The sequence below is a fragment of the Punica granatum genome, chromosome 7 (assembly GCF_007655135.1).
Source record: "Punica granatum isolate Tunisia-2019 chromosome 7, ASM765513v2, whole genome shotgun sequence".
Taxonomy (NCBI): Eukaryota; Viridiplantae; Streptophyta; class Magnoliopsida; order Myrtales; family Lythraceae; genus Punica; species Punica granatum.
Window position 1 is genome coordinate 2,573,106 of NC_045133.1, and position 25,578 is coordinate 2,598,683.

Sequence of the window (25,578 nt, forward strand, 5' to 3'; positions counted from 1 at the left end):
AAACTGTTTATCTAGAGAGAAATTTCTTCCAAGTTGCCTGAGTTGAGTTGCTTTGTTAATCTGGAACGGACGAAAAGCAACGTAAGTATTTTTTTTTTTTTATCGGTGAAAAGCAACGTAAATATTGAAAACTGATTTAGCCAATTAATTTATTCAATTAGTTTAATTTAAGAATCTGCGACCGACTGAGGATGTAAATTATGACTTTGCCCAGCATATTAGATATGCGTGCTCATCTCCCTCTCTTTTAACCAATTCCAATTCGTTATCTCGGATACTATGGTTAGAATCAATAGGTAGAGGTAATCCTAAATCTTGCTTCCGCTATAAGTCCTGCGCTCTATATATTCAATGGGAATTTCGGGTTTACTCCCACAGAGCAAAGTTAAAGAATAACGATAAGATCTCTTCAAGCTTCCAAAACATGAAAAATTTGTATCTCAAGCTCATATAATGGCGACTCCTCCGATAAAAAAAAAAAGAAGCCCAATCTAAGCTTCATTAATTTCGCTCCTTCAACCTTAATTATTCTAATAGTGGATGATCTACATCGGAAATGGGGACAATGTTGTCTCATTGTGATCCGGGCCTCTCCTCAAACTGCTTAGAAGGCTTGGACTTCTCTTCAAACCGCCTTGAATGCACCAACCTTGCCGTGAAACCAACTGTGGTGGACTTGAGTGATCTCTGCCTGACCATCTGGCAGTATTCGGGGTCGTTCGAATGACCGTCACTCCTTATCCACTGTATCATCTGATGGTACATGGGGCAGAACCTCATCTGGAATGCGGAGTAGATGAAGTACGGGAGCAATGACGAGACCAGAACGAAGATGGTCACAAGCCAGAACGTGATTGAAGGAGCGCAGGCTTCGATGAAGACCATGTAGGCGGTGGTTGATACATCGGGGTCTACAGCCCCATAGGCTAACAAGAAAATATACCATAGAATTATACCTCCCCATATGAAGAGGTGTTGGATGTAGGTGAAGTAGTCGATCGAGAGGGCCATCTGGCAGTTTACGACCCAAACAACACAGGTGTACATGGTTGCCCCGAGGACCTGGAGACCAACTACCTCCCCACCTTTCCTGAATGCCTGAGTCTCCATTGCTCGTACGCAGAAGAAGAATACGCAGGTAGCTGCCACGACCCCATTAAAGGCCCACCCGAGGATCCGTTCCCAGCTGAATAGGACGTTTTGGACGCCTTCTTGGTACAAGAGAGGGAACTGTGTTGTATATCGAACATCAAACCAAATAGAATGCAGTGAGAATTTGCTCTTTCTGGTGAATTTTCCTACTTTGCAATGGAAAACGCAACACATGTAACATGCCTACATACCCTGAGACATAATTTGGCTGAGACGTCCTGATCAAACACTCCGAGGGCTATAACCGGAAGGGACGTGAAGATCACATTGTAGAAAGACAGATACCAGTCATTGTAGGCGGGTTGTCCCGAAAATGATGCATATGCCTCGAAGTAGAAGAGGGTGAAGCCAAAAGCTATGTTCTTATAGAAGAAATAGCAGATCTGTGGATTGTAAAAGAAGTTGGCATATATTCCCAAAAACGATCAAACTTAAGGCACCTCAAAGAAGCTCATAATCCATACCATTGATGAGATCCTTCTGTAACACCAGTGTCCATGCACAAGGAGCAATCGTTCGAGAAACCTGAACTGTGCAATTGCAATATCGCTTGACATAACTGCCTGAAATGTTCCAAGTCCAAAGAAGAATCATTTAGTCAGTATATAGAGATCACTGAATTTTATAAGTTTCGTTAAATGAACATCTAATTACCTGCATTCCCTCGTAGCCACTGATACCGATTCCGATATCTGCTTCTTGGAGCATCCCAACATCATTCGCCCCATCCCCGATTGCTAAAGTGGTCCCACCTGTTCGGACTTTGACCAACCTTGTGACCTTGGCAATTTAAGAAAACATTGTTTCATGACTGAAGTACTATGTAACAGTTTCAGCTTGTCTGTTGACAATTAAAGGAATCGACAGAGAAGAATAGAGGAGGTGAATAGAAGGAAAGTGACACAGCATGAAGAACCGGGAACTTACTAAGGCCTTCTGTTTGGGAGATGAACGGCAGCAGATCACCGAGGCGCATCCTATGGCAAGATCGAGGAACTTGTCTTTTGCATCTACATCGAGAGCATAAGCGAGAGACTTCCCATCGATGATGAGGGCCAAAGCCTCGGGAGTTTCGCTTGATTCATCGAGCAATGCCTTGCCTTCTGCTATCTGATGGAGGACACTTGCCTTGGTTGCCTGATAAGGAGCAAAGAGCACGATCAAGCTGCCTATCGAAAAAGTTTACTGCTAAACCAATCGATATATGGAATTCAGAACAAGACTGAACAGAAGATCGGAAAGAACAATAACTAAAAGTAACTAGAAGTTGCGGTTTCTAACAGCAACTGTGATTAGATACTATGTTAAAAACTGAAAAAAGGGTACCGCATCAATGGCTGACTGGTCCTCTGCCTTCTCCATTGCTTTAACTTCCGATGTCTCTGAGTTTATTATTATCTGCTTCATGCCTTGCCTGAGCAAGCTGCAGGCGAATCTGCAACAAGCAAATGGACATTTTGTTTCTTATTCTTATGGTCACATTCAGGTTTGTTGATGAGGTGCCAAAGTAGTTAGAGATAATTTTACCCGATATTTATTGCAGTCTCCATTTTATCTCCAGTCAAAACCCATATCTTGATTCCTGCTTGAGCAAGTTTGTCGATGCAATCTGGAACCTGCGCATTGTAAACAAAGTGAAGAGAGATTCAGTTATTAACAACACCGAGTCATTTCAAGCTCCGCTATCTCAATAGTCAATACTCACGCCATTTTGAAGTTTATCCTCGACAGCCGTGGCACCGAGAAGGATCAAATCTCTCTCAATCTTCTCCTCAGCTTCCTCAACCAGCTCATCCCTATCTGCAGTCACCATGTTCTTTGCTGCAGTAAATGCCTTATTGAACTCGTTGTACTCATCTTCAGCAAGCTCACGGTAAGCGAGCACCATCGTCCTCAAGCCCGCATCAGCATACTTAGTGACATGCTCCTTTGTCTGTTCCACATACTCGCTCCCTTTTCGTGAGAGTCTCTCAAACATGACACTGTCCAATCGAAACAGAGCAGAATACTACATTTGATCAGCAATGGCACGAAGAAATTTAATTTAGGATGATCTCCAAATTTACAAACCTGTCCGCCCCTTTAGTGAGTAGCAGAAGCTTCCCCTCCTCATTTGTCACGATCACCGACATCCGCTTTCTTGAGCTGCTGAACTCTAAGACGTTAAGTAGGCTATACGATCTGTAACATATAAATCAACTCTCTGTAACTGTACATTTCGATAGACTCCAAACTCTGCAGAGGATATCCATTAGAACTTCCAAGCATGACAAGAAGCTTTGCACTATATAAAAGTTCGAAAGATCATATTAAAAAGAAGCTTGTGTGAGTTGAAATTAGTTGAAATTAACTCTACCTTTCAACATTCTTTCCTGTTAGAGGGTCCAGTTCATGCAGAGAGATGCTCGTTTGAGTCCTCTCAAAGAATTCAAATCCTAGCTCTCTCGCTGCAATCACGAAGGCCGCCTCATCGGGTGACTCGGCCTCGTATGAAACTCGTCCAGTCTCCTCGTCAATTTCTGGTAATGCAGTGTGACAGATAGCAAGTAACCTTAAAAACTTCTGGATCAAATCCGGACGAGGCTCGTTCACCCAATTCCCATCCGTGACCCTCTCATCGCGAAAATTATACCCTTTAATCGAACTTTTTTCCTCTAAATCCTCAGCTTCTCCTCCTTGCTCCTCCTCTAAGGGAGACCCCTTTCGCCTTGCCATGGCTCGCTCAACCTCAGTAACTCCGCGGCCATAAGAGATCCCTGCCACAGAAAATTTGATGAACTCCATCGAGTTACATGTTAAAGTTCCTGTTTTGTCAGAGAGAATTGTATCGACCTGCCCCAGCTCTTCATTCAAGTTCGATGTTCGAGCTCGGGCTGGCTGGTCAGTTTCCTCATGGTACATATCCTGGTCTTGGTTGATGAACACGCTCTGAAGCACCTTAACGATCTCAATCGATACATACAATGAAATCGGAATAAAATAACTGTATAACATTACGGCTGTCAGGAAATGCAGAACAGCCGCAATCCCCGCTCTCTCTGGATCATAGTAAATCGCAGTGTCATCGGGTCTTAAGTACCACCTCGTCATCATTCCGTCCTCTATGTCATTGCTTGTCCAAATCCCAAAGAAAATGGAGCCTACGAAGGACAACAAAACTAATCCTGCGAATAATAGGTAAACAATCTTGTCCGTTCTCCTCTCGATTTTACTCCTTTTAGATGGAGGAGCGGTCGAGTTCTGAATCACCTTTGTGTCATGACCAGTGAAGATAACAACTCCATAAATATAGTCCGTGTTACGAAGCTTCGAGTCCCTTAACAGAAGCTGCTGAGGAGTTAGGGGATAGTGCTCATCCCCGAGATTTAAGCTCCCAACAAAGGAGTAAAGATTTGCATTCGGGTCCTCACATCTGATAATGGCCTTGAATTCCCTAAAGCTCGAATCCTCGACCAAGTTCGAGGTTGCCTCGAGGGCTTGCTTGAGCTTCAGGTTGGTCTCTCCATCGAGATTCGTGGTCTCCACATAGCAGATTGCTTCATCGTAGCTTGAAGAGAGCAAGATCAGATCAGCGGGGAAGAATTCATCCTTTTCGACCTTAATTACTGCTCCAACTTTCAAGTCCCTCCATTTGGTGTAATCGAAGACTCCATCACCTTTGTGTACTTTAACCTGCCTGTTGTTCACCTTAATGTCCTGATACAATAAGCAGAAATGCTCATAAAATCATCAAATATACACGTTTTCATGTGGAGGCCAAACCTAGAATAACACAGGGCATAAACAAACAGGGGATCGCAGAGAGCCGAAACTGGGCACAGCATATATATATATTCCAATTCCGTATCAAGTAACCGGTTTTCGTAAAGGTTCAAGCTTGTGCAAAGGTGCATTTATGACTAAATAGGATTGCGGCGGCGTAGAAACAGATATGGTAGACAAATAGAAACATGGGATTTATCAAAAAGGCAAAGTATGTCGAAAATGGTTTAACGAATCACTCCGTGAACATTATCCTATATTACTGTTACAATGTAATGGAGTTCCCCCCAATTGAATGAAGCATTAGCGTTGTTTCTAGTTAGGAAGATCAATCGGTATTTACCTGCCTTTTCCTTCTCCAGTCTTCGACAATCTCCTTGCCCATCGTGACCCCTATCACGACAACAAGAGGGAGCACAGTGCTAACGGCTGAGTATGGTGAGAGCGGGGAGAACGACAGCAACGCGCAGATGAGGAAGTACACGTTAGCGACCCTCCTGAACTGCTCGAACAGTGACTTGGGAAGGAACGTGGCTAGTGTGTACTTGGTGCTCCTCACATAGTTGCCTCCATACCCGAGGGTAGCTGCCTCGACGCACTCGGGATCGTTACAGAAGACGATCCTCGAGAACCCAGGCCCGCCAATGAGGAAATGCTCGTCTCGGAACGAGTCCTTCCCGGACGAGATGTCATGGATCCTGCTGAAATGGTGCCTCCTCCTCCTCTTCCCGCCAGCCATTGTTAGAGCCTTACTATCACATCACTGGAACTGCTGCTCCCAGCTCGAAAGATCGAAGCTTTTCATTGAATGCGGAATGCCCGTTGGCCTCTTATCATGACCCAAGTTACGGGATTGGAGAAATAGTGGGAAAATGGATTCCCAGGAATGCCCGAATCAGATATTTGGGCACTGAAGGGACTTTTTTCTGGTCTTCTTCCTCACTCTTCACTGCCATTCTTTACTTTGACTTGTAGATGGAAAGGAAGAAGGGGGAGGTTTGAAAGTGCATGCGAGGTGACAAACAGATATAATCCACATGACAAAAAAAAAAAACTCCAACTACTTCTTTCAAGCCCACCAAAAAAAAAAAACATGGAAAGCTAAAAGAGACAAAAGAGATGATTGTGAATGTATGATTTCTTTGTGCTGATAGATTGATTGGAAATGAAGTTGGAGTGGAGGACAAGTTCTCCATGAAGTTTGGAGTGGAGATCTAGATGGTTTCATGATTTGGGGATCTGTCTCTGCCCGATTTTTATCGGGGTCTATATGGTTCGGTGCGAAAATGGTCACGTCATTAGGACAACTTATTTATATTTGTATTGTATTTATTTTATGTGAATTCATTATGTATATTTTTTCTTTTTGATTTGTCTGGAACCTCATATGATCCGTTTTTTACTATTTTACCGTATTTTTTTTTTCGGTCACAAGAGATGCCCATAAATCAAGCACAATGAAATAAAAATCATAATAACTAGTAAAGGGACACAAGTAATCCCATCGTAAATATCAAATTCGAAACCTCTTTGATTACTAGGTGAAAATATGCATCATTACGCTATATTCGTAAACTCGTTTTTAAGTAAGGACAAATTAAAAAAAAATCCAAAAGGATTAGAAGAGGAATAAAGTAATGGGGAGATATCAAATTAAGTGGAAGGGGGAGCTGACTACATATATATATATATAAAAAGAAAAAAAAAAGAAATGGAATGTTCGGGCAGAGATGCTATGGGACAGAGGGAGAGTTTGTTAAGATGACAGTTAGGAAAGACAAATCTGGGAGAAAGACCAGAAAAAAAAAAAACAAAAACAAAAACAAAAAACAAAAAACAAAAAACAAAGACAGGCATGTAAATTGCCTGTCTTTGTTCCAGTGAAAACATATTTACCGTGTCCACACATATCATGGAAATTGCAGCACTCTAGTTTTACAGTATCGACATAAAATTCGCCAAAAGTCCATTAATGCCTTAGATTAGTGTTGATATTACAAGTAATCTCTCGAGTTGTCTATGTAGAACTAACTTTGCGTTCTATAGTCCGCCACGACAAGTGATTAATGGCCATGGAAATCAATAATTTGATCACTTGAATTGACTACCAAACGCTGCCTGTGAATTTGACTCTCTCTCTCTCTCTCTCTCTCTCGTTACAAGTTTGACGGTTAGATGGGCCCTTTTCCTTTGGGCCGGACTATCTCCTGCCCAATTTTTTCAATCTTAGTCCAGACCCATAAGAAATCATCCTTATTATTGCCATTAATCTCTCTAGTTTGTACATCCAAAGCAAATGTCGGAAGTTTTTTTTTTCTCTCTCTTTTTTTTATAGTTTAGAAGTTTTATTTCTTATTACACGTTGATATCATAGATATAGATTAACTATGATCAGATTTATTATGAGTTAATCTATATAACAACTGATACCGATATTTGCAAAAATTTTAAATAAGAAATTGTCATTTTTGATGCATTGCACGCCATAGATAGATTTATTTCGATCGAGTTTCAGCAATTCTTGCTGAGGCACATTTATAAGTATGACTCAATGGATAGCAAGAATTTTGGGAATTTAAGTTCATCTTTGATTAGTACCTTGCAATGCCATAGATAGATTGATTTCGATCAAATGAATTAGAAATAGATTGGGATAACTAATAGCATTATATGGACATTTCATTGATGTACTTTCATTAGTTAAACAAATTTGTGGTCGATCGCATACCATTTTAGTCTGAACTGGCGATCGATAAGATATTAATGATCAATCTACATTAAGAACCGCATCAACGTAGGGAAAATAAATAGTGTTAGAAGGATTTTGATGCACATTTTTTAGGAGTACATATACTTCTATAGTTCACATTATTGTTACTATTACTAGTTGTAATTTTTGTCCTTTTTTCCAGGAACTGGTCAAAATATTCTCATCCTCGTATGAAAATTAAATTATGATTAAAAATAATAATAAGCAGAAAATAATAATAATGCAAATAAAGCAAGCTCTATGTGGAAAGGCAAAGCCAGAGGATATAAAGCTTCCTCACGCTTCTCAGGGGCGCGTGGCCAAACCTCTTCGACACCGAACCAATCCCTACAGAGGGGAAAGTCAACCCACGCGCGATAGAGGCGCGTGATACGCGGAACGACCTGCTTACGCACTTCGGAGAGCGCTCTCTGCTCTGATTTCCTTGCCCTAATCGGCTGCAAGAGGGACTCGCGCGACCTTATCTTGAAGAGCCTCGCGATTTGAATCCTTAAATCCCTAGTATTGTTCTTCGATCTCTGCAGATCGTTGCCTCTTCGAGTCGGTAGGTTCGGTGGTCGTCGGAGTTTTCGCCGTCGTTTGTGTCGGTGCCCGTCCGGTTCGAGAATCAGGTACTGTTCGCGTCAATATTCGTGCTTTTTCTCGTAGTTTCGTTGCCGTGATCATTTTAGCTATCACAGTTGTTGTTTTGGGAGCAATTTGTGCTGATAAGTTGGGATTTTGATCGAAGGTTGAGCCATGGACCCGATGGATATAGTCGGGAAATCGAAGGAGGACGCTTCACTTCCGAAAGGTATGGCTTGCTTAAGTCTTATCAGCGTTTGGATCGATTTTGATTTATGTTTTTATTGGGTTGCAAGAAATCGTCTTTTGGCGTTGTCGCATAATTTCGAGGGTGAATTGTCAAATTTAGGGTTTTTTTTTTGCTTTTCCTGTTTGCCCCTTTGTCGAGGATGGAATTATCGAGACTGCTAAATTAAATTTTCTCGGATTGGGTTTTATGATTTTCTCTTGTGATGAGATTATTTGGATTTGTGGGGGATACTTTTGAAACTGAAGGCACTGATAAATCTTCTAATGCTTATATCAGGCTCATTAACTGTGAATGGGGAAACTGCACCGTGGAACATAGCCTGGATGACATTATAGAAAAACCTTTTTCGGACTCGGCATAATTAATTGGTTGTCAGTTGCAATCTCATACCTTGTTGACTTCACCAAAATCTGGGAATAATTTGTCCACCGACCAAAAATAATAATAACAATTCGGGATTATTTGCATTTATCAGCTTATGGAAATCTTCTTATGCTTACCTTTTATTGCTACCTGGCGAGGACCTTGTGATATTGTTTCAACCTACTGGTTTTTAGATTCGTGGAATCGGTCATTTTCATAGTATTAGGCTCTTTTGGGAAAACTCTATCTCGGCATATAGCCTAAGTGAGATCAGAGAAAAGTGGTTTTCGCACTTGGCATAATTGATTAATTGTTGGTTTTAACCTTGTACCTTGTTGGCTTAACCAAAATCTGGGATTAGTTGTTCACCGACAGAAAGAAATGCGGGATTGAATTTCCGTTAATCTGCTTATGGAAATTTGGTTGGCTTGCCTTTTATTCTTACGTGGCTAGGACCTCATGTTTTTTTCTTTTTTCTTTTTTTTTGGGTTGAAATTGGGCTGGAGCCCACTGTAATCTTGTTTCGACCTACTGGTTTTGGGATTCTCAGTCATGTCTATGGTATTGTTTGATAATAAATTTGTGCTGTTGATTAATGATATCTCTATCCTCTGCTATTTTAGTTTGTTCCTGAGCGTTATCTGGCTTCTCCAATTGGTTTTGTAATTGATGAAATCTGTAATACTTTTGTCGCAGCAACTATGACCAAAATTATCAAGGAAATGCTGCCCCCTGATGTACGTGTTGCGAGAGATGCCCAAGATCTTTTGATCGAGTGTTGTGTAGGTAAGGAAAATTACAAATTTATTTGTAAATGAAAAATGCACGAGAGTCTTAGGGTATGTTTGTTTTCGGAATAATATTCAACTCAACTCAACTCCACTTATCTTCAATTCAACATCACAATCATTACTTTTTTTTATTTTTTAAATACTTTTAACCATTCAATTCAATTTTTTATATTAAATTCTCTCAACTATTCATTACTTTTTCACAATTCAACAACACAATCATTACTTAATCATTATTTTCTCTCAATTATTTATTACTTTTTCACACTTTTTCTCATAATTCAACAATACAATCATTACAAACCAATTAAAACCAAAACTCAACTCAACTCAACTCTCAATCCAAACACACTCTTATTTACCCTTTTGTCCACTGGCTCAATTGATAAGCTTGATGCTGTTACTATAGTGTCATATGGCTTGTTATTATAACTGCAGTTGGTTCGGTAAGATGAAAATATGGACCTCTCTTATCTTGTCAAAAGTGTATACTGCTATTTGGATACATCATCAGTCCCTTGCGTATATTTGAACGATCAAATTCTTTTTACTTAACAATGTTACTTCTTTAGATTTTCAGTTTGCTTTATAGTTGACACTCTTTTGGTCTCAATGATGTAATGGCAGAGTTTATCAATCTTGTATCATCCGAATCCAATGAAGTCTGCAACAGAGAGGAAAAGAGAACTATAGCTCCTGAGCACGTTCTCAAAGCTTTGGAGGTTTGTTCATCTGTCTCCATATCTTAGAGTTGTTAGTAGTAATTTGAACTTGTGGAATGTGTAACCTTTTTCTTTGTGGGGCTGATTGTGCGGAGGAGTGCCATTCTTGTTTGATTTCTCCGTGGTGTTTCCATCTAATAGCATTACTTTTAACACTGGCTGGTCTGCTAGTGATTGAGAAGGGAAAATATGTCACAAGTCTAGCAGATCACTGCCAATTTTACTGGTTTCTGAATCCCAGGACATTTAAGATGCAGGAACCCTCTTCTTTGTAAATTCAAGATCTTGTAAGACTTGTTGATTTACCAGAGTATGTGCAATATTGATTTACCTTTCAGGTTCTCGGATTTGGGGAGTACATTGAAGAAGTTTATGCAGCATACGAGCAGCACAAGCTTGAGACCATGGTAATTTCCCTGGTGTCCCCAAATTCGTTAAGATCTCAAATAAGATAAAATTAAATGGAGCTTGTACATACTGTTCTTTAGTGCTGTCCTTGTAAAACACATCCAGAGTTATGGATTTTTATTTAAAATTTTTCCTTCTTCAGCAGGATTCATTGAAAGGCGGCAAATGGAGCAATGGGGCTGAGATGACTGAGGAAGAAGCTTTAGCGGAACAGCAGAGGATGTTTGCGGAAGCCCGTGCAAGAATGAATGGCGGGGCAGCACCCCCAAAGCAACCGGAAGCAGACCACCCCAATGTAGAGAGCTAAGCTGATTTTAGGAACCCTTTTAGTTCCCGATTTGTAGGAAGGATTCCTTGACTCTCTTGGTGTCTATCTATACTCGCTTCTGATTGCTTTTCTGTACAAAAAAGCTATCGGGAAGGTGGGCTACATAGCGTGGCCTGTGTCGATATCTCTACATGCACTCCAACTTCGTACTCATGTATGGATCCTTGTCCCAGTGTAATTAATGATAGCTTTATTTTGTGAGCTCCATTTGCTCTTCTGCTCAATCTTCCACTTTGTTTTGAACCAGATCTCACAGTTAGTTTGTTGCGGGTAATACTGCGGTCTAATTTATTGCGTGTAAAATCATGCCCGAGCCCATTCAGATTGTAAGTTGGGTTGACAGGACGAGAAGAAAGATTTGACATGTCGGAGAAAGAAAACTCGCGCAGAAGAATGGACTATGATTATGAGTTACATCGTTTCGAAGAACAATTAACATAGTAAACAAGTGATTTTGTTTACACGAGAAGGCTAAAATTGCCCAATAAATCTTTAGTCAAGTACAGATACAAATGCACTCTCCCATTGTAGTATCTGTTCCACTCTTCTAGTCCTTTTCTTCTCATCTCCAGTTGGTTTAGAAGTTCAAGCTTTTCGACGAGCAAAACCCGGCTGCATTAATCAAACAACATCAGGTTTGTTGAATTCTTGTAAGTTCGGATATGAGTTTGACAGATTCAAGTAGCAAAGGAATGGGAAAGGTACAAGATCCATTTTGCACGTACCTGGAGAAGCATAGAAGGAGCAGCAGCATGCTCCGAGACAACATGGCTTCTCGTCTTCCTCCCACTAATGGAAGGGCTGTTCCCAGTCGTGATGTCCCAGAAGCTCCGCTTCTTAGCTGTGGGAACTGGTGAACAGAACCGGTGGCTTGGACTTTTCAATTCGCCCGTGCTTGGTTCCTTTGGCCGCAAGCTAGCCCTTGCAATCACCCTCTTAACCCCTTCCGTTCCAACACTCATCTGCGGTTTTTCACTCTTCTTCATTAGCTCCTTTATGTAATCGTCCTTCTGCTTCAGCTTCAAAACGTGATCTCTCTTCATCTTCTCGATCTCTCCCTCCAAGGCCTTCACAGTCTGCTTCAGTTCCTTAACAACTGCTTCCTCTGCTCCCTTCTTCTTCAGCTCCGGTGTAAAACAGGCGCCCGATAAGAAAGATGGCCGGGCTCTTCTTTTCTCGTTGGGCCTGCCCGTTGTTGGAGGTGTCATCAGAGAGGTCACAGAGGATGGGGTTGGAGATGACTGTGCAGCCAAGGACTGAGCCTGAAGAGAGAGGAGCTTCTGTTGCTGCCGTGCAAGCTGTGCTCGTAATTCTCGGTTCTCTTTCTGCAGCTCCAACAAAAGCTTTGCCTGATCGGTCTCAGTTTCTGGTACTTCGAGTAATTCCTCATTTGCTTCACATGTCTGAAAAGGACCGTGAAATCACCAGGAAAGCTTGTTTAGAGAATAGAACAAGAGCCAAACTCCTACTGTTGTGAAAATGTGGCCGAATTGCCTCTGATGCAAGAAAGCATCAGAAACAACAGAGAACGAACCTTAGTGCGGATTTCTTTGGCCCGGTCCGCCCAGTGAAGTGTGTTCTGAGTCTCACCGAACGAGAGGTTGCTCGGGCTTATATTTGCTATCATCACAGTATTACAGGACCCTCCCAAGGAATCCTTGAGCAACTGCGTGAGCTTTGAGTTTCTGTAAGGAATGTGCTTCTTGCCCTCGACTAGAGCATTGATGCAGCTGCTCAATGCGAGAAGTGATCGGTTTATGTTAGCCCCTTCGATCGACCGGAGAGTTCTCTGGTCTGTGGCAAGGGCTCTCTCTGACCCCGCAAGATCGATCAGTGAGAGCTTCCCAACTCGATTTATAACATTCATGGCAGAATCTCTGACTCGGTATTCAACTACGACCTAGTTTGTCATTCAAGGACAAGAAGGAAATTAAGAAACACAGGTTTGAACCATAAACGACCTGTGGTGTGTTACAGTTAAAGTCACCTGCAAAATGGCATGGGATCGAGAAGAGGTTTCATTAGCCCGTGTAGGTTCGGTGGTTCGGTTCTGGTTCCCTTGCAGAAGCAATGCCATTACCTGTCTCAGACACAAAAGGAAAAATCTAAGGTTCTACAGTTAAGTTTTTGACATTTCTTGGATAATGAATATTCCGAATGCGAGTGAGGAATTACTTCGTCAGTAGAGTAAGCTCGGTATTGTGTAAGACCAGCTGCAACTATCCCCTATGAAACAAGAACCACAAAACAGTCGACAGTCAATCGGAGATCACTTGAAGTAAACTAAGCTTCGACTTTTCAATTCTCATTCTATCCAATACCTGTCTATCTTCTCTGAGAATGAGCGGCCTCCCAGGGGAGAGCAAGTCCCTCACGGTCTCGTTATAGACCTCAAGGTACGATAGGTGAACCACATGATTCCCGTCGCAGCTTCTTTGTCTGACCTTCGTGAAGAGATCCTTAATCGCCAGAACCATGACCCCCGGGTTCTCCATGGTGCCGAGCATTGTGTATGTTTTTCCTGCTCCTGTAGCTCCATAGCAGAACACAGAACCATTCTTCCCCTGCAAGACAGCCTCTACAAGATCTGCTGTTCTGCGAACATAAGTAAATGATGGAATTCTCTAATCAGATATAAACCATTAGAACAGCTCCAAAGCACATCAGAATCGAGTTTGAAGGAGTAATTCAGCAGTATAAGATTAAACGGCTCGGAGTCTTTTAAAATCTTACGTCGTGGAGTACACTTCTTGTTGCGTTGTGGAATCAGGAAATGATGCATCGAAGGTGAAATGCCGCCCCTTGAGCCTCTTCAGCCTCAGATAGTCGTTCTCGTTGGCAAACTCCGTCAAGTAAACATCCCTTCGGTTCACAATTCGGACACAGCACCTTGATCCCGCTTCCTTCTCCTTCTTGCCCATTGGCCTGAGCCGCACAAACACAAGAATCCCGCTCCCACCGGGCTGAGATTTCTCCCTTCCAGCCTCTAATTTCTCTGTCTCTTGAAGGTTCCTATTATGCCCTCCCCCTCCCAAGGAGAGCCTCCTCGCCACCGTTGCACCCATCTTTCGGGGAGGGCAGGTTGAGAACCCAATGATCTTCTCTGGACCTGCCGCCAAATTCTCCTTCGAGTCATCGGCTTTGTGTTGAACCCGAGGCTGGGGCAACACATATGTTCTTGTGACAGTTGAATGAGTCATTGTGTTCTCCCTCATCACTTGCCCTCTCGCATTCAAATCGGTGCCGTTTTCTTTAAGAGCCTTATCTTCCTTCTTGTTGGAGCCAAGAGGGTCCACGCTCGGGTGGGCCGAGAAGCGAGGCGGCTGGTCTTCGGGCCTGGAAGAGCAATAGTTGCCAAAATTGCCATTTCTAGCTTGCTTTTGCTGCTCATATAGGAGGGTTAGCTCCCTCATCTTCTCTTTCAACCCATGGTGAGGATTCCTCGTAGGAAGATTCACCTGCGCCCTTTCTTGACGGGTCTTGGCCCTGGTTCTTGGCTCCGGGCACGACTCATCCTGTTCTTGTCCAGTGATCTGAGACCGCGTCGAGACTGGCATCCTACAACTTCCTCACCATCCAAACATGCCAGGAGAATTTTCTCGCCGACCCGGGTCGTGAAACGGTCTACTCCACTGGAAAGATCGAAACTTTGCCCGCAAATCGATCCAAGCAACTGCTTCTTGGGATTGAAATGGAAGGGGAGAACGAGCAGAGAAGGGAGAAGCGGCAGCTGCTATGGCAACCGGTTAGAGGGGTAAGGGAGGTTTTGCGATCTTGGAATTAATTGCCGGAACATCTCAGCCGTCGGATGGAGGGAGATGGACGGCTGATGGTGAAGCGGGGAGATACACTTTTGAACGGGGCTGCTGTCGCCACCCCGATTTTTGCTTCTTCCAATACAATATGCGTTAGCATTTGATTGGAACAAGAAATAGTTGGAGTGCTCGTAGTGTATTTTTTGAATGGCAAGACTTTTGCTTCGTAACGGTCAAACGGTGTCAGATGCACTCAAAACTCAAACGGTCACTTTCGTTATAGCGCGGGTCCCACCGGGAATATTTTCTCCTTCTTTGTGAATAATTAAAGTGAAAATCTTTTCTCAAAAGTATAAGCAAAGTCTAGGCTTGAGAGCTATCATATATATCCATATGTGAATTTTAAGGATGCCTTTGATTATAAAAAAATGTACACGTGTCGTATTTCTGTGGCCCCTGATAGATATATAGGTAGGCGAATGATCATGAGAAATTTAAAGAATAATCTTTAGTAACTCATAATTCAATCGGTTCCGTATAATCTTTTTCGGATGAAAAATTAATTTGCTTTGATTGTTGAGAGAAATTTTACTTCTATTTTTGAAATATAGCTATTATCTCTTTTAAAATTTTTCGTTTCTTGCATTATATGTGATTTCAATTTTTTTGGGTAACATGTGATTTTAATTTTAAATATTTTTGCGATATTATCATTGTCGTACTGGGAAAAAAAAGCAATAGAAAATGATATATTACAATTTTCCACGAGTAACTTTCATCTTATTTTTGGTTGAGAATTTGTGAAAAATGAAAGTAACTGCTTGCATCTTGCTTTTTGATAAAATCATTATAGAAAAAATTGTAATACTTTTTATAAAATAAAAAATTGATCAAATAAGAAAAACCATACATTTGGTCCTCTAGATTTGATTATTTTTCTGTTTTAATCTATTTTCTATTTTTTTATTGTTTACATTTTATACTTTTAAACTATTTTCTATTTTAATGCTTTTCCTCTTTATTGGTTCAATTTCATCCAACACCTTTGACTACTTTTTTGTTTATATCCTTTTATCAAAATAATTATTAGGAAAATTTTAAATTTTGGTCCTTAACAATTTTTGCTATTTCTTTTTGCTTTTGTTAATTTTGCCTCGGTAAATTTCTTACTCATCATACTTCTATCAATCGGCTTATGAAAAGATTATTGACATGACATACTTGAAATTAAAATTATTTTTTAAAAAATATAAAAAAAAATTAATAACAACTAAAATAATAACGTAAAACTTGTGAACCTACTCAAAATTATAGTAAATTGAGAGGGAGAGAGGCAGCTGATAGGGATGACATTGGGCATTACCACAATATGAGAGGTCACCTTAGGCTTACACTTGCGGCCAAGGTTACACTCTGCAACATTATTCCATGCATCAAGGGCACCACGTCCTTATTTAGTATGTCACGACCAAACTCATAGGTGTGGTTAGTGGCTATCGAACCACAATCAACTTTATTTTTCTATATTTTTCCATTTCTTTGCTTGCAAATTCGAGTACTCATTCTCCCAACCAAACCACTATTGCCCTTTCTAGGATTGCATGCTACCTAAACGCTCGCCTCCCCTCATTCTCAAGTAGGTTCGCGAATTTTTCTTCCATTATTTTGATATATTTCGTTTCATTTTTGAAAATTAAAATAGTAAATGTTAAATTTTTTAAAAAAATGTCGTATTGACATTTTTATGGGAATTCGAGGAGTAAAAGTATAAGAAACAAAATATTTCATATTAAAAAAATAGATAAAAATAATTTTAAAAGGTTGAAAACTAAAGTTAAAATTTTCCTAATAAAAAAATGATAAAATGACAAAAACAAAAAAGTAATCAAATATATTAGATGTAAATGAACAAAGAAAAAGGAAAATGGTCGAAATAGAAAAGTATGCAAAGAATATGATGTAAATGATAAAAAAATAGAAAAAAAGTACTAAGATAAAATAAAATAAAATAAAATAAAATAGCCATACTTAGATGACTGAATGTATAGATTTTCCGATAAAATAAAACCAGAAAACAGGTGAACCTAACAATTAATCATGCATAATCATTACATGCTAGATAGCCGATTGATTATAATCAATTCATATTGGACGAATTATGACAAAGCATGTATTTGTCCTCTTTCTTGGGAAGAATAATGGCAGCCCAAACTAACAACTTTTATCCTTTTTATTTTTGTCTTAAATATGTTTGCCAAAACAAGCTTTATCTTGGTTTTTTTCCGTTTATTTATGTGATCCTATTGAGCTTGCCGATGTCTAAACTCTAAAGTCAAACAAAATTATAATAACTTAAAGCTCAATGAATGTAATATTTCTTTGGATGATTTCCGAAACAAACACAATACTTTATTGATTATAAAATTCTTCTATGTCTGAAATCTCAAATAAATCACAGAACTCTAGACAAAGGTATCTTCTATCAGTTTTATGTTATGCATGCCCCTTAAGCCACGCTCTAATAAGGATCAAAATCCAAAAATAATGCTTTTACACGGATTTGGAGCTCAAAATAGTAATGGCCCGTTTATTTTCACGGTTAAAATCACAAAAATTTTAACTTTAACTTTAACTCAACCCACTACACAATAAAAATACACATTTTTCAAGTTAAAAATTTTAGCTTTTACTTTAACTCAACACACTACATAACATCTGTTCCTTTTCACAATTAAAATCAAAGTTATTTTAACTCTGAAACCAAACGCACTATAATATTTTTCATTTCAGATCCTGTTTTCGTCTAACACAAACTCCTTCTGTTCTGCTACAATCATCGACATTGATCCACCACCTCCCTCCTGTAAGCCCCTCAGATGCAATCTCTCATGCTATTTTTCTTTTCTTTTTTATTATTAGTCCATCAATGTTCTTTTCCCTTTTTTTTCTTTCGGTTTTTGGAGATTTTTCCTCAGTTTGGAATCATCTGCCTAATGTCTATATTGAAACCGTGAGACAAAATTATGTGGTTATAATAAATTTTTTTCATTGCAGTAAGTTCATGAATCTACCTTATATATATATTTAAAAAAAAAGAAACCTAAATAAGACCTATTTCAAAAGCCCATATACGTTACCTCACGGGCCCCGATCGATTCTTCTCCCATTTCCGAAAGCCCATTGGGCCCATCTCCGTCTCCCTAAACCCCCTAAACCCTCAAACCTCGATTTCTTCTCGTCTCTGGGTCCGACCCTTCATTGTTTCCCCTGCCCCTCTCCTCTCTGCCCTCATTCTCAGCGACTGCAGCCTCTACCACCTCTGCAGCCGCTCGTACCGTCACTGCCCAGCTCTCTCTGTCACTGCCCAGCTGAAGTGAAGGAGGTGACGGGTCTTGATTTTATGGTTTCTGTGAAATTTGTCGATTTTTGTGGCCCTGCTAATTGGCAATTGATTGTTCCCCTGATGGTATGCAAGTGCAGGAAGAAAAGTCTTAATTTTGGCAGTAGCAATGGTGGAACCGGAGAACTCACCGGAGCGGGAGGTGAAGATGGAGAAGAGGAAGCGGAAGCGCCGAAATCCTTCGCAGGGGAACCCCAGCCAAGTCCCCCTGGAAGCTGAAGCTGAGGCTGAAGAGGTAATGAATGGCGGGGTGTCCGAACAGCAGAAGAAGCAGAAAAAGAAGAATAAGAAGAAGAAGAAGGTTCATGAGGCAAGCAACGAGGAGGAGGGCGAAGTAGAAGCTGATAAAGATGATGACGGTGGTGGGAATGATGAAAGAGATGACGGGGAGGAGGATAAGAATGAAGAAGAGAGGGAGGAGAGTGAGGAAGAGAAGCAGAAGAAGAAGAAGAAGAAGAAGAAGAAGAAAGGGAAGACGAGTGGTAGTGGGATAATGAGCACAGCTTCTTTTGATGAACTCGGGTTATCTGAGCATACTGCCTATGCAATCAAGGATATGGGCTTTCATTATATGACTCAGGTCTGTGTTCAATCATCTGTTCCTTCATATTGATTCTCGATTGAATTTATTGCGATAAAGGATGGAAATTTGCAGCTTTCAATGTGTTTACGAGAAATTTGCACCAGCTGGTGAACAGGTGAGGTTATTAGTAATGATGCTATATTGGGCTTCCGGGGCAGGGAAAGTTATGTTGCAAGGTCATTGCTGGGGATAGAGAACTCGCTGTTTTAATATTAGTGTACTACGGTCATATTAACAACATCCATCATACTTTTTTAGCATTCATTGTATGCTAAAAATCTTTTCTTGTAAAATATTTTATACCTGATGAAGTCAATGACAAATACAGATCCAAGCACGAGCAATTCCTCCACTTATGGAGGGCAAAGATGTGTTGGGAGCTGCTAGGACAGGATCTGGAAAAACGCTGGCCTTCCTAATCCCTGCTGTGGAGCTTTTACATAACATTTGCTTCAGTCCTCGTAATGGAACGGGTGTGATTGTCATTTGTCCTACAAGAGAGCTTGCCATCCAGGTAATTATTCTCGAAGCTGTTCCTTATTCCTACTACGAGGGCTTTTTCAGCTGATATATTGATTATTTTTTGGTGTGGAAATAATTATAGCAACTGCTTAGTTTAGATTTTGCTTTCTGTACTGGAATGCAATTGGTTTCTGTTGTTATACTACTTCATCTTAAAAAGTTCCAACAAAGAATTATCGAAAATGACTGAACAAGTGAATTGGGTGATAACGGTTGAAAAGTGAAAACAACTTTCAGAAATCAGTTGTAGAGAAAACAATGTCAAGAGATATATAATGCTACTGTCTCTGAGAATGTAGAACAGTTAAAAGAGTGTCTCCAGTTTCCACGTAAAATATGAATTATATTTTAGCTTCAGTTTGTTTTCCAATATTTCGTCTGTAAAATATGTTCTCGGACTTTTTGATCTTCTGCTGATACATTCGCGCACTCCTTGCACCAATTAGACACATGCAGTGGCGAAGGAGCTTCTCGAGAATCGCTCTCAAACCCTTGGATTGGTTATTGGAGGTGCAGCCAGGAGAGCTGAGGCTGAGCGCATTGTCAAAGGAGTAAATCTACTGGTGGCAACTCCTGGTCGACTTCTCGATCATCTCCAAAATACCAAGGGCTTCATATTTAAAAATTTGAAGGTAATAGTTGATAAACTATTAGAGTAGAAAGTTGATAAATTTGAAGGCCTTGTTTGCGTTGGCATTTATTTGTGTTTGGTTTTGTTAGTGGTATTGTCCTTTTCTGCTATCCATTGGTTTCCCTAGAAAAATAATTGGTTAGGAATCACTTGAAAAAGAATTTATTTTGGCTATGTGAAGGTACAGCAATATCGTTTTGTGTTTTAGTGGACTCTTAGCTCGTATTTTGATGCATTTCAGTGCCTAATAATCGATGAAGCTGATCGAATATTGGAAGACAACTTTGAGGAAGAGATGAAGCAGATTATCAAAATTTTGCCCAAGGTATTTTGTGTTTTGACTGTTATTGTACTTTTAGGGATCATTCATGAAATTGGATTCATTTTGGTAGTGGCCATTTACTAGATAGCTACTTATTGGATTTATGTCTTTACTGCACTTGAAGATTTGAATCCCAACTAATATGTATCTAGGCACTCAGTCTTTGTATATGTATCTAGCTACTTATTGGATTTATACTATTATTTGTTGCAGTCATTGCGTCTTAAAAAAGTTGTTACAACTGAGTGGGTACTTTGGACTTGCAGGTCCAGTTATAGTTGCAACTACGTCGAATTTATGAAAAATATTATTTAATATTGTTGCTGATTTTTCCAATACTGTCATCTAATTCTGTTGGTGATAATTTAAGTTTGCCAATGACTTAGTTTCATCAAGCTGATTAAGTTTCTATTACATGCGCAGCAAAGGCAGACAGCTTTATTTTCGGCCACCCAAACTAAGAAGGTATGTTCACTCTAATTAAGCACCACATTATTTGATGATATTTGTTAGCTTAGCATGTCTCTCTTCAATGATCATTTAATAAACTCCTCCATTGCTTGCACATAAAGCAGTGTTTTCAGCGATCTAGTTACCTGCTTGAATTATTTGATTAGATGATATGGAAGGACTAAATTGCTAATTGTCTTCTCGATTTTGCTGCAGGTTGAGGATCTTGCCCGCTTGTCATTTCAAACAACTCCAGTCTACATTGATGTGGATGATGGGAGGAGAAAGGTGAATACTATATCTGCCTGACTTGTATCTAATTCTGCTCTCTTCTGCAGCTTTGTACTCCGTATAAGTTGTGTATCTTTTGTATATGTTCAAATTAGTAGCAAGTTGACTTCATTGGTGTAGGTTACAAATGAGGGGCTGCAGCAAGGATACTGCATAATTCCAAGCGCAAAGAGATTTATACTTCTATATTCCTTCTTGAAGAGGAATCTGTCAAAGAAAATTATGGTCTTCTTCTCATCATGCAATTCAGTCAAGTTTCATTCAGAACTTCTCAGATACATCCACATTGATTGCCATGATATCCATGGAAAGCAAAAGCAGCAGAAACGAACGTCTACATTTTTTGACTTCTGCAAAGCAGAAAAGGGAATCTTGCTTTGCACTGATGTTGCTGCACGAGGACTGGATATTCCTGCTGTGGTATGTCGTATTTTCCTTGTAAAATTAAAATGCTGTACCCTAGTTAGAACCAGATCTGCTTATGTAGCAAACTTCTGATTAAAAGGGTCTGTAATTTACTTGGCAGTGTCTCAGTCATATTATTCTTACTTACTGCGGGTTTGAATATTTATATTTTTTTCCCTTACTCTGTCTTTGATATTCTGGACTTCTGCAGGACTGGATTGTTCAATATGACCCTCCTGATGAACCAAAGGTGCCCTTTCTTACGTTACTTGAAGTTTTCTAGTTTTAATCCTAGCTAGTTTTGCCTACTGATTGAATATGCGGTGTGCTTTCAGGAATATATTCATAGGGTGGGCCGAACAGCTCGTGGAGAAGGTAGCAAGGGGAATGCTTTGCTATTCCTGATTCCTGAAGAGTTGCAATTTCTTCACTACCTTAAGGTACTTTCATGTCACTGGAGCAAATAAATCTGTAAATCTCGTAGCCTCCATAATGGCTGCAAAGCAAACAGGGAATTCTTTCCTTTAAGCCACTATGAAGTGTCATGAAAGATTTGAATCATTTTCTATGTTTTTCGTTTTCCCTGGCAGGCAGCGAAAGTTCCAGTGAAAGAGTATGAATTCGATCAGAAAAAGCTAGCAAACGTTCAGTCTCATCTGGTACTTGTGTCTCTCGTCTGGTTGAGTTTATTCTACTTCTGAGTACTTATGAAGGAATTTGGACTGAATGTGATTGGAATGATGCAGGAGAAGATTGTGGGTAGTAACTATTATCTGAACAAATCAGCTAAAGATGCATATAGATCCTACATATTAGCATACAACTCACATTCGATGAAGGATATCTTCAATGTCCACCGCCTCGATTTGCAGGTAACTCACTCTCTTTCTTGTGGGATGTGATAGACAGCCTTGCATTCGAAGAGCTCTATACAGCAAATTCCTAATTTGCCAAAGTTTATGAAGAAATACATGTTTGTTGATGAATAATTTGATTGTAATTGTTTCTTTTTTCCCTAATCACATTTTCATGAAAACGAACATTTGAGCAGGCAGTTGCTGCTTCGTTCTGCTTCTCAAGCCCTCCGAAGGTGAGCCTCAACATAGACAGTAGTGCTTCAAAGTTCAGGAAGAAATCAAGAAAAGTGGAAGGGAGCCGACACGGGTTTAGTGAGAGCAATCCTTATGGTAAGCAGAGAGGGGAAGATGTTAAACGTCAGTTTGTGAGGTATTAGCCTCTCAAACCCAGTTGGTGCATCCTCTGCTTAACAATTTTGCTAGGCTGTTTAGTTTTGACGAACGATAGTGACAGAGTTCAACTGTATCCAGTGTCCCCGATGTGTAATTTTATTGATCAGTTATCAACAGACTGAAAGTCCATTCGTTTCGCCTTTGCTATTGTACGTTAATGGAGTGATAAACACTTCTTTATCGAATATCGATTTGAAGTTGTATTATTCTTCCCGCTCGACTTGCTACACCTCTAGTACCTCCCAGATGCCGGAGTATTTTGGGTTTTCTCTTACTTCCATTAGCAAATAATCAGAACCGTAGCCACTACTACTAGCACCTCCCTCGCGACGAGTCCCACATCAAAGTTTCTATACCCCGTTGAGACTTCGAGCTGCGGTTTCCTGTAAAAATCCTCTTCTTCTGATCTCATCTTCCCCACAACTTCTGTACGACCACTGAACTCCAGCAGGCACTGCTTTACTCCGAATGGAATGGCAACCTCTGCCTCGTGACACAGGCCCGGGTTGTCCTCCGCCCTGAACCGCCACCTTGTTCTCCTGTAAAAGGACTTGGGGAACATGAGCTTACCCGAGAGGTTGTTCCGGTTCAGGTAAAGGGAACTCAAGCGAGGCATAGAAGAGAGCTTCGCCGGAGGAGTTCCCGACAGAGAATTACACCCGAGGCCCAAATGTCTCAGACCGTTCAGGTCCGAGATGGACTCCGGTATAGGGCCTGTGAGCCCAGTGTTTGTCAGGTCCAGGACTTCGAGGCTCCGCAGGTTGGACCAATTCACGCCGGTCAGGTCGCCACCGAACTTCGGGTTGTTCGACAACATGAGCACCCTCAGAGAGCCCATTTCTTGAATTGGGCTTCTAAGCCCACCAGACAAGTTGTTTCTCCCAAGATCCATTAACGTTAGATTCTTCAAATTCCCGATCTCATCCGGCAGGAAGCCCTGAAGATTGTTACCGCTGAGGTCAAGCTTCAGAAGAGAAGTCAACCCACCAAAAGTCAACGGGATTGACCCCGACAGGCCGTTCCGACTGAAGTCAACTATCAGGAGGTTGGTCAACCCACCGAAGCCGCTGGGGATCCGACCCGTGAACCGGTTCCCCGATAGGACCAGCCGCTTCAGGCTCTTCAAGTTCCCTATCTCGGCCGGCAATTCGCCGGCGAACCCATTCTCGAGCACTATCAGCGACCTGAGCTGCCGTAGGTGGCTGAGGGATGCCGGGATAGCTCCGGTCAGGCCCTGGTTTAGCCTGAACTCCAAGGATTCCAAATTCCTCGAGAGCCTCTCCCAAGGCAGGTCCGAAATTGTGACCGCTCCATGGGGGGATGAGGAAAAGCATTTGTAGAAGGAGAGGGCTGTCAGGCGGCGGAGATCGAACAGGTGGGACGTGAAAGTTGGGTTTCGGGTGCATCGAAGCGAGTTCTCATAGATCGGCCCGACGCTCAACCGGCTAACGTACCATAATCCATCGTAGACTTCACAGGACACTCCCTACATTTTGGAAAAATGCACATTATAAGTCGAAACTAATATATATAGTCTTCGTGATGTGTATATATGCATATATCCTTAAAGTTTTGGTCAACATATTATTACGTATGAATGAGCTTAGGACACATGAAGGTGACCATATAAATATTGTAAACTGAAATGGGAATATTTCCATTTTGAGATTTCTTTTTAATCATAGCCATGAAAACAAAAAAAAATTTATCATAGAAAAGGAAGAAAAAAAGTCTGATCAAATCAATCTCGTGATCCAACGACCAAACTTAGCAAATAATAAAGCTTGATGAGCTTCACCTTGACGTTTTTACTTTTACTTTTTTTTTTTTGTCATATCACGAAATATCATTGACTTATTGGCTAGGAGTAATTCTTGTTTGAAAGTCGGTTTAGTCCTAACCCTGAAATTGAAAGGAAGAATATTCACAAAAATAAACTGTATGTTTTTTCTAGTACCTCGATCGGGGTCCACCCGCAAGGGTCCGGGTAAAGATCCGACCCGTTCCACCACTTCCCAACAAAGCCCTGTATTGCAGAGTAGAGAGCCTCTCTCTGTCTGCTGTCCATGGGAGCTGTAACCTCCATAGCTGAGCTGTTTGATTCATCTTCGGTATGTTGTCCTAGGCAAGAACCCGACAAGCTTCCGATGACAAAGAAGAAGAAGAAGAAGAAGAAGATGAAGGGAAGCATGGGTTGAGCTCCAATGGCAGGTATCTGAGCTCTCTCCATTAGCAAAGTCTAAGGAGAGGGGTGAGACAGAAAAGAGAGAGGATAAGAGAAGAAGACCAAGAAGAAAGGCAGCTTATGATGTTTGATTTGCCCTTTCTTTTGCCAGAAATAGACAAATAAATATGGGCATGAGATCAGCTGTTGCAATGGAGACATCCTGGTGTGTATTTATTAAGAAGGCCTTTATGTCGATGGTCTAATAATACTAGGAAAAAAATAAAGTGAAATAAAGAGATTAACATAAGTTCTACTATAAAATTGAATCAAGAATCTCTTGGTTATGAGTCGGTTACTACTACGCTAAGACCCCATTTCCTCATGAATATCTTGGTTATGAGTCGATTCCATGTACTACTACACTAAGACCCTTTTCCTCATACATGGATATATATATATATATATATATATATATATATATATATGCGTAGACATTCAAGAACAAGAAAATCTCTCTGGACTTGGCAACCAGTGGCTCATATTGGTCCGATGCATAAAATTTTTTTTAGATAGGATTGTAAGGAAAGACAGGGACGAAGCCAGGAATATTACTTGGGGGGCAATATACCAATAACACACTTCGTGGGCTAGGTCAAGCTGACATTCGAACAGAAATAGTCCCTGTAATTGTC

The 25,578-nt window shown here is 40.7% G+C and overlaps 5 protein-coding genes across 7 annotated transcripts; 2 read left to right on the forward strand and 3 right to left on the reverse strand.

The window, feature by feature from the left end:
* Positions 1-319: 319 nt before the first annotated feature.
* Positions 320-5,861, reverse strand: LOC116213869 (putative phospholipid-transporting ATPase 9). 2 transcript variants are annotated; one of them, XM_031548979.1, is made up of 11 exons: positions 5,258-5,861; positions 3,509-4,848; positions 3,223-3,297; positions 2,858-3,134; positions 2,680-2,768; positions 2,479-2,587; positions 2,080-2,289; positions 1,807-1,932; positions 1,617-1,715; positions 1,344-1,535; positions 320-1,230 (listed from the first exon to the last, which is right to left on the reverse strand). In XM_031548979.1, exons 1-11 carry the CDS (start codon positions 5,651-5,653, stop codon positions 574-576), a joined length of 3,570 nt encoding a protein of 1,189 aa, XP_031404839.1. In that variant the 5' UTR covers positions 5,654-5,861; the 3' UTR covers positions 320-573. The 2 variants fall into 2 exon arrangements, with proteins under 2 accessions (XP_031404839.1, XP_031404838.1); XM_031548978.1 differs by having other exon boundaries at positions 3,223-3,333; positions 5,258-5,859.
* Positions 5,862-8,043: 2,182 nt separating this feature from the next.
* LOC116214308 (protein Dr1 homolog) lies at positions 8,044-11,325 on the forward strand. Of its 2 annotated transcripts, none has more exons than XM_031549717.1 (6): positions 8,044-8,295; positions 8,415-8,477; positions 9,558-9,647; positions 10,280-10,374; positions 10,713-10,781; positions 10,928-11,325. In XM_031549717.1, the coding sequence occupies exons 2-6, from the start codon at positions 8,423-8,425 to the stop codon at positions 11,087-11,089; spliced, it is 471 nt and encodes a 156-aa protein (XP_031405577.1). In that variant the 5' UTR covers positions 8,044-8,295; positions 8,415-8,422; the 3' UTR covers positions 11,090-11,325. The 2 variants fall into 2 exon arrangements, with proteins under 2 accessions (XP_031405577.1, XP_031405576.1); XM_031549716.1 differs by having other exon boundaries at positions 8,045-8,295; positions 10,925-11,325.
* A 151-nt stretch (positions 11,326-11,476) lies between these two features.
* LOC116214306 (kinesin-like protein KIN-8A) lies at positions 11,477-14,872 on the reverse strand. Its single transcript, XM_031549715.1, has 7 exons — positions 13,844-14,872; positions 13,432-13,705; positions 13,286-13,336; positions 13,098-13,190; positions 12,645-13,010; positions 11,836-12,513; positions 11,477-11,722 (listed from the first exon to the last, which is right to left on the reverse strand). The coding sequence occupies exons 1-7, from the start codon at positions 14,665-14,667 to the stop codon at positions 11,696-11,698; spliced, it is 2,313 nt and encodes a 770-aa protein (XP_031405575.1). The 5' UTR covers positions 14,668-14,872; the 3' UTR covers positions 11,477-11,695.
* Positions 14,873-18,088: 3,216 nt separating this feature from the next.
* Positions 18,089-22,929, forward strand: LOC116214723 (DEAD-box ATP-dependent RNA helicase 51). Its single transcript, XM_031550159.1, has 13 exons — positions 18,089-18,247; positions 18,346-18,845; positions 19,177-19,362; positions 19,817-20,002; positions 20,243-20,326; positions 20,747-20,788; positions 20,990-21,061; positions 21,185-21,484; positions 21,681-21,719; positions 21,805-21,909; positions 22,060-22,128; positions 22,216-22,341; positions 22,521-22,929. The coding sequence occupies exons 2-13, from the start codon at positions 18,375-18,377 to the stop codon at positions 22,701-22,703; spliced, it is 1,863 nt and encodes a 620-aa protein (XP_031406019.1). The 5' UTR covers positions 18,089-18,247; positions 18,346-18,374; the 3' UTR covers positions 22,704-22,929.
* LOC116214724 (piriformospora indica-insensitive protein 2-like) lies at positions 22,772-25,082 on the reverse strand. Its single transcript, XM_031550160.1, has 2 exons — positions 24,677-25,082; positions 22,772-24,205 (listed from the first exon to the last, which is right to left on the reverse strand). The coding sequence occupies exons 1-2, from the start codon at positions 24,947-24,949 to the stop codon at positions 23,000-23,002; spliced, it is 1,479 nt and encodes a 492-aa protein (XP_031406020.1). The 5' UTR covers positions 24,950-25,082; the 3' UTR covers positions 22,772-22,999.
* Between the last annotated feature and the right edge of the window lie 496 nt (positions 25,083-25,578).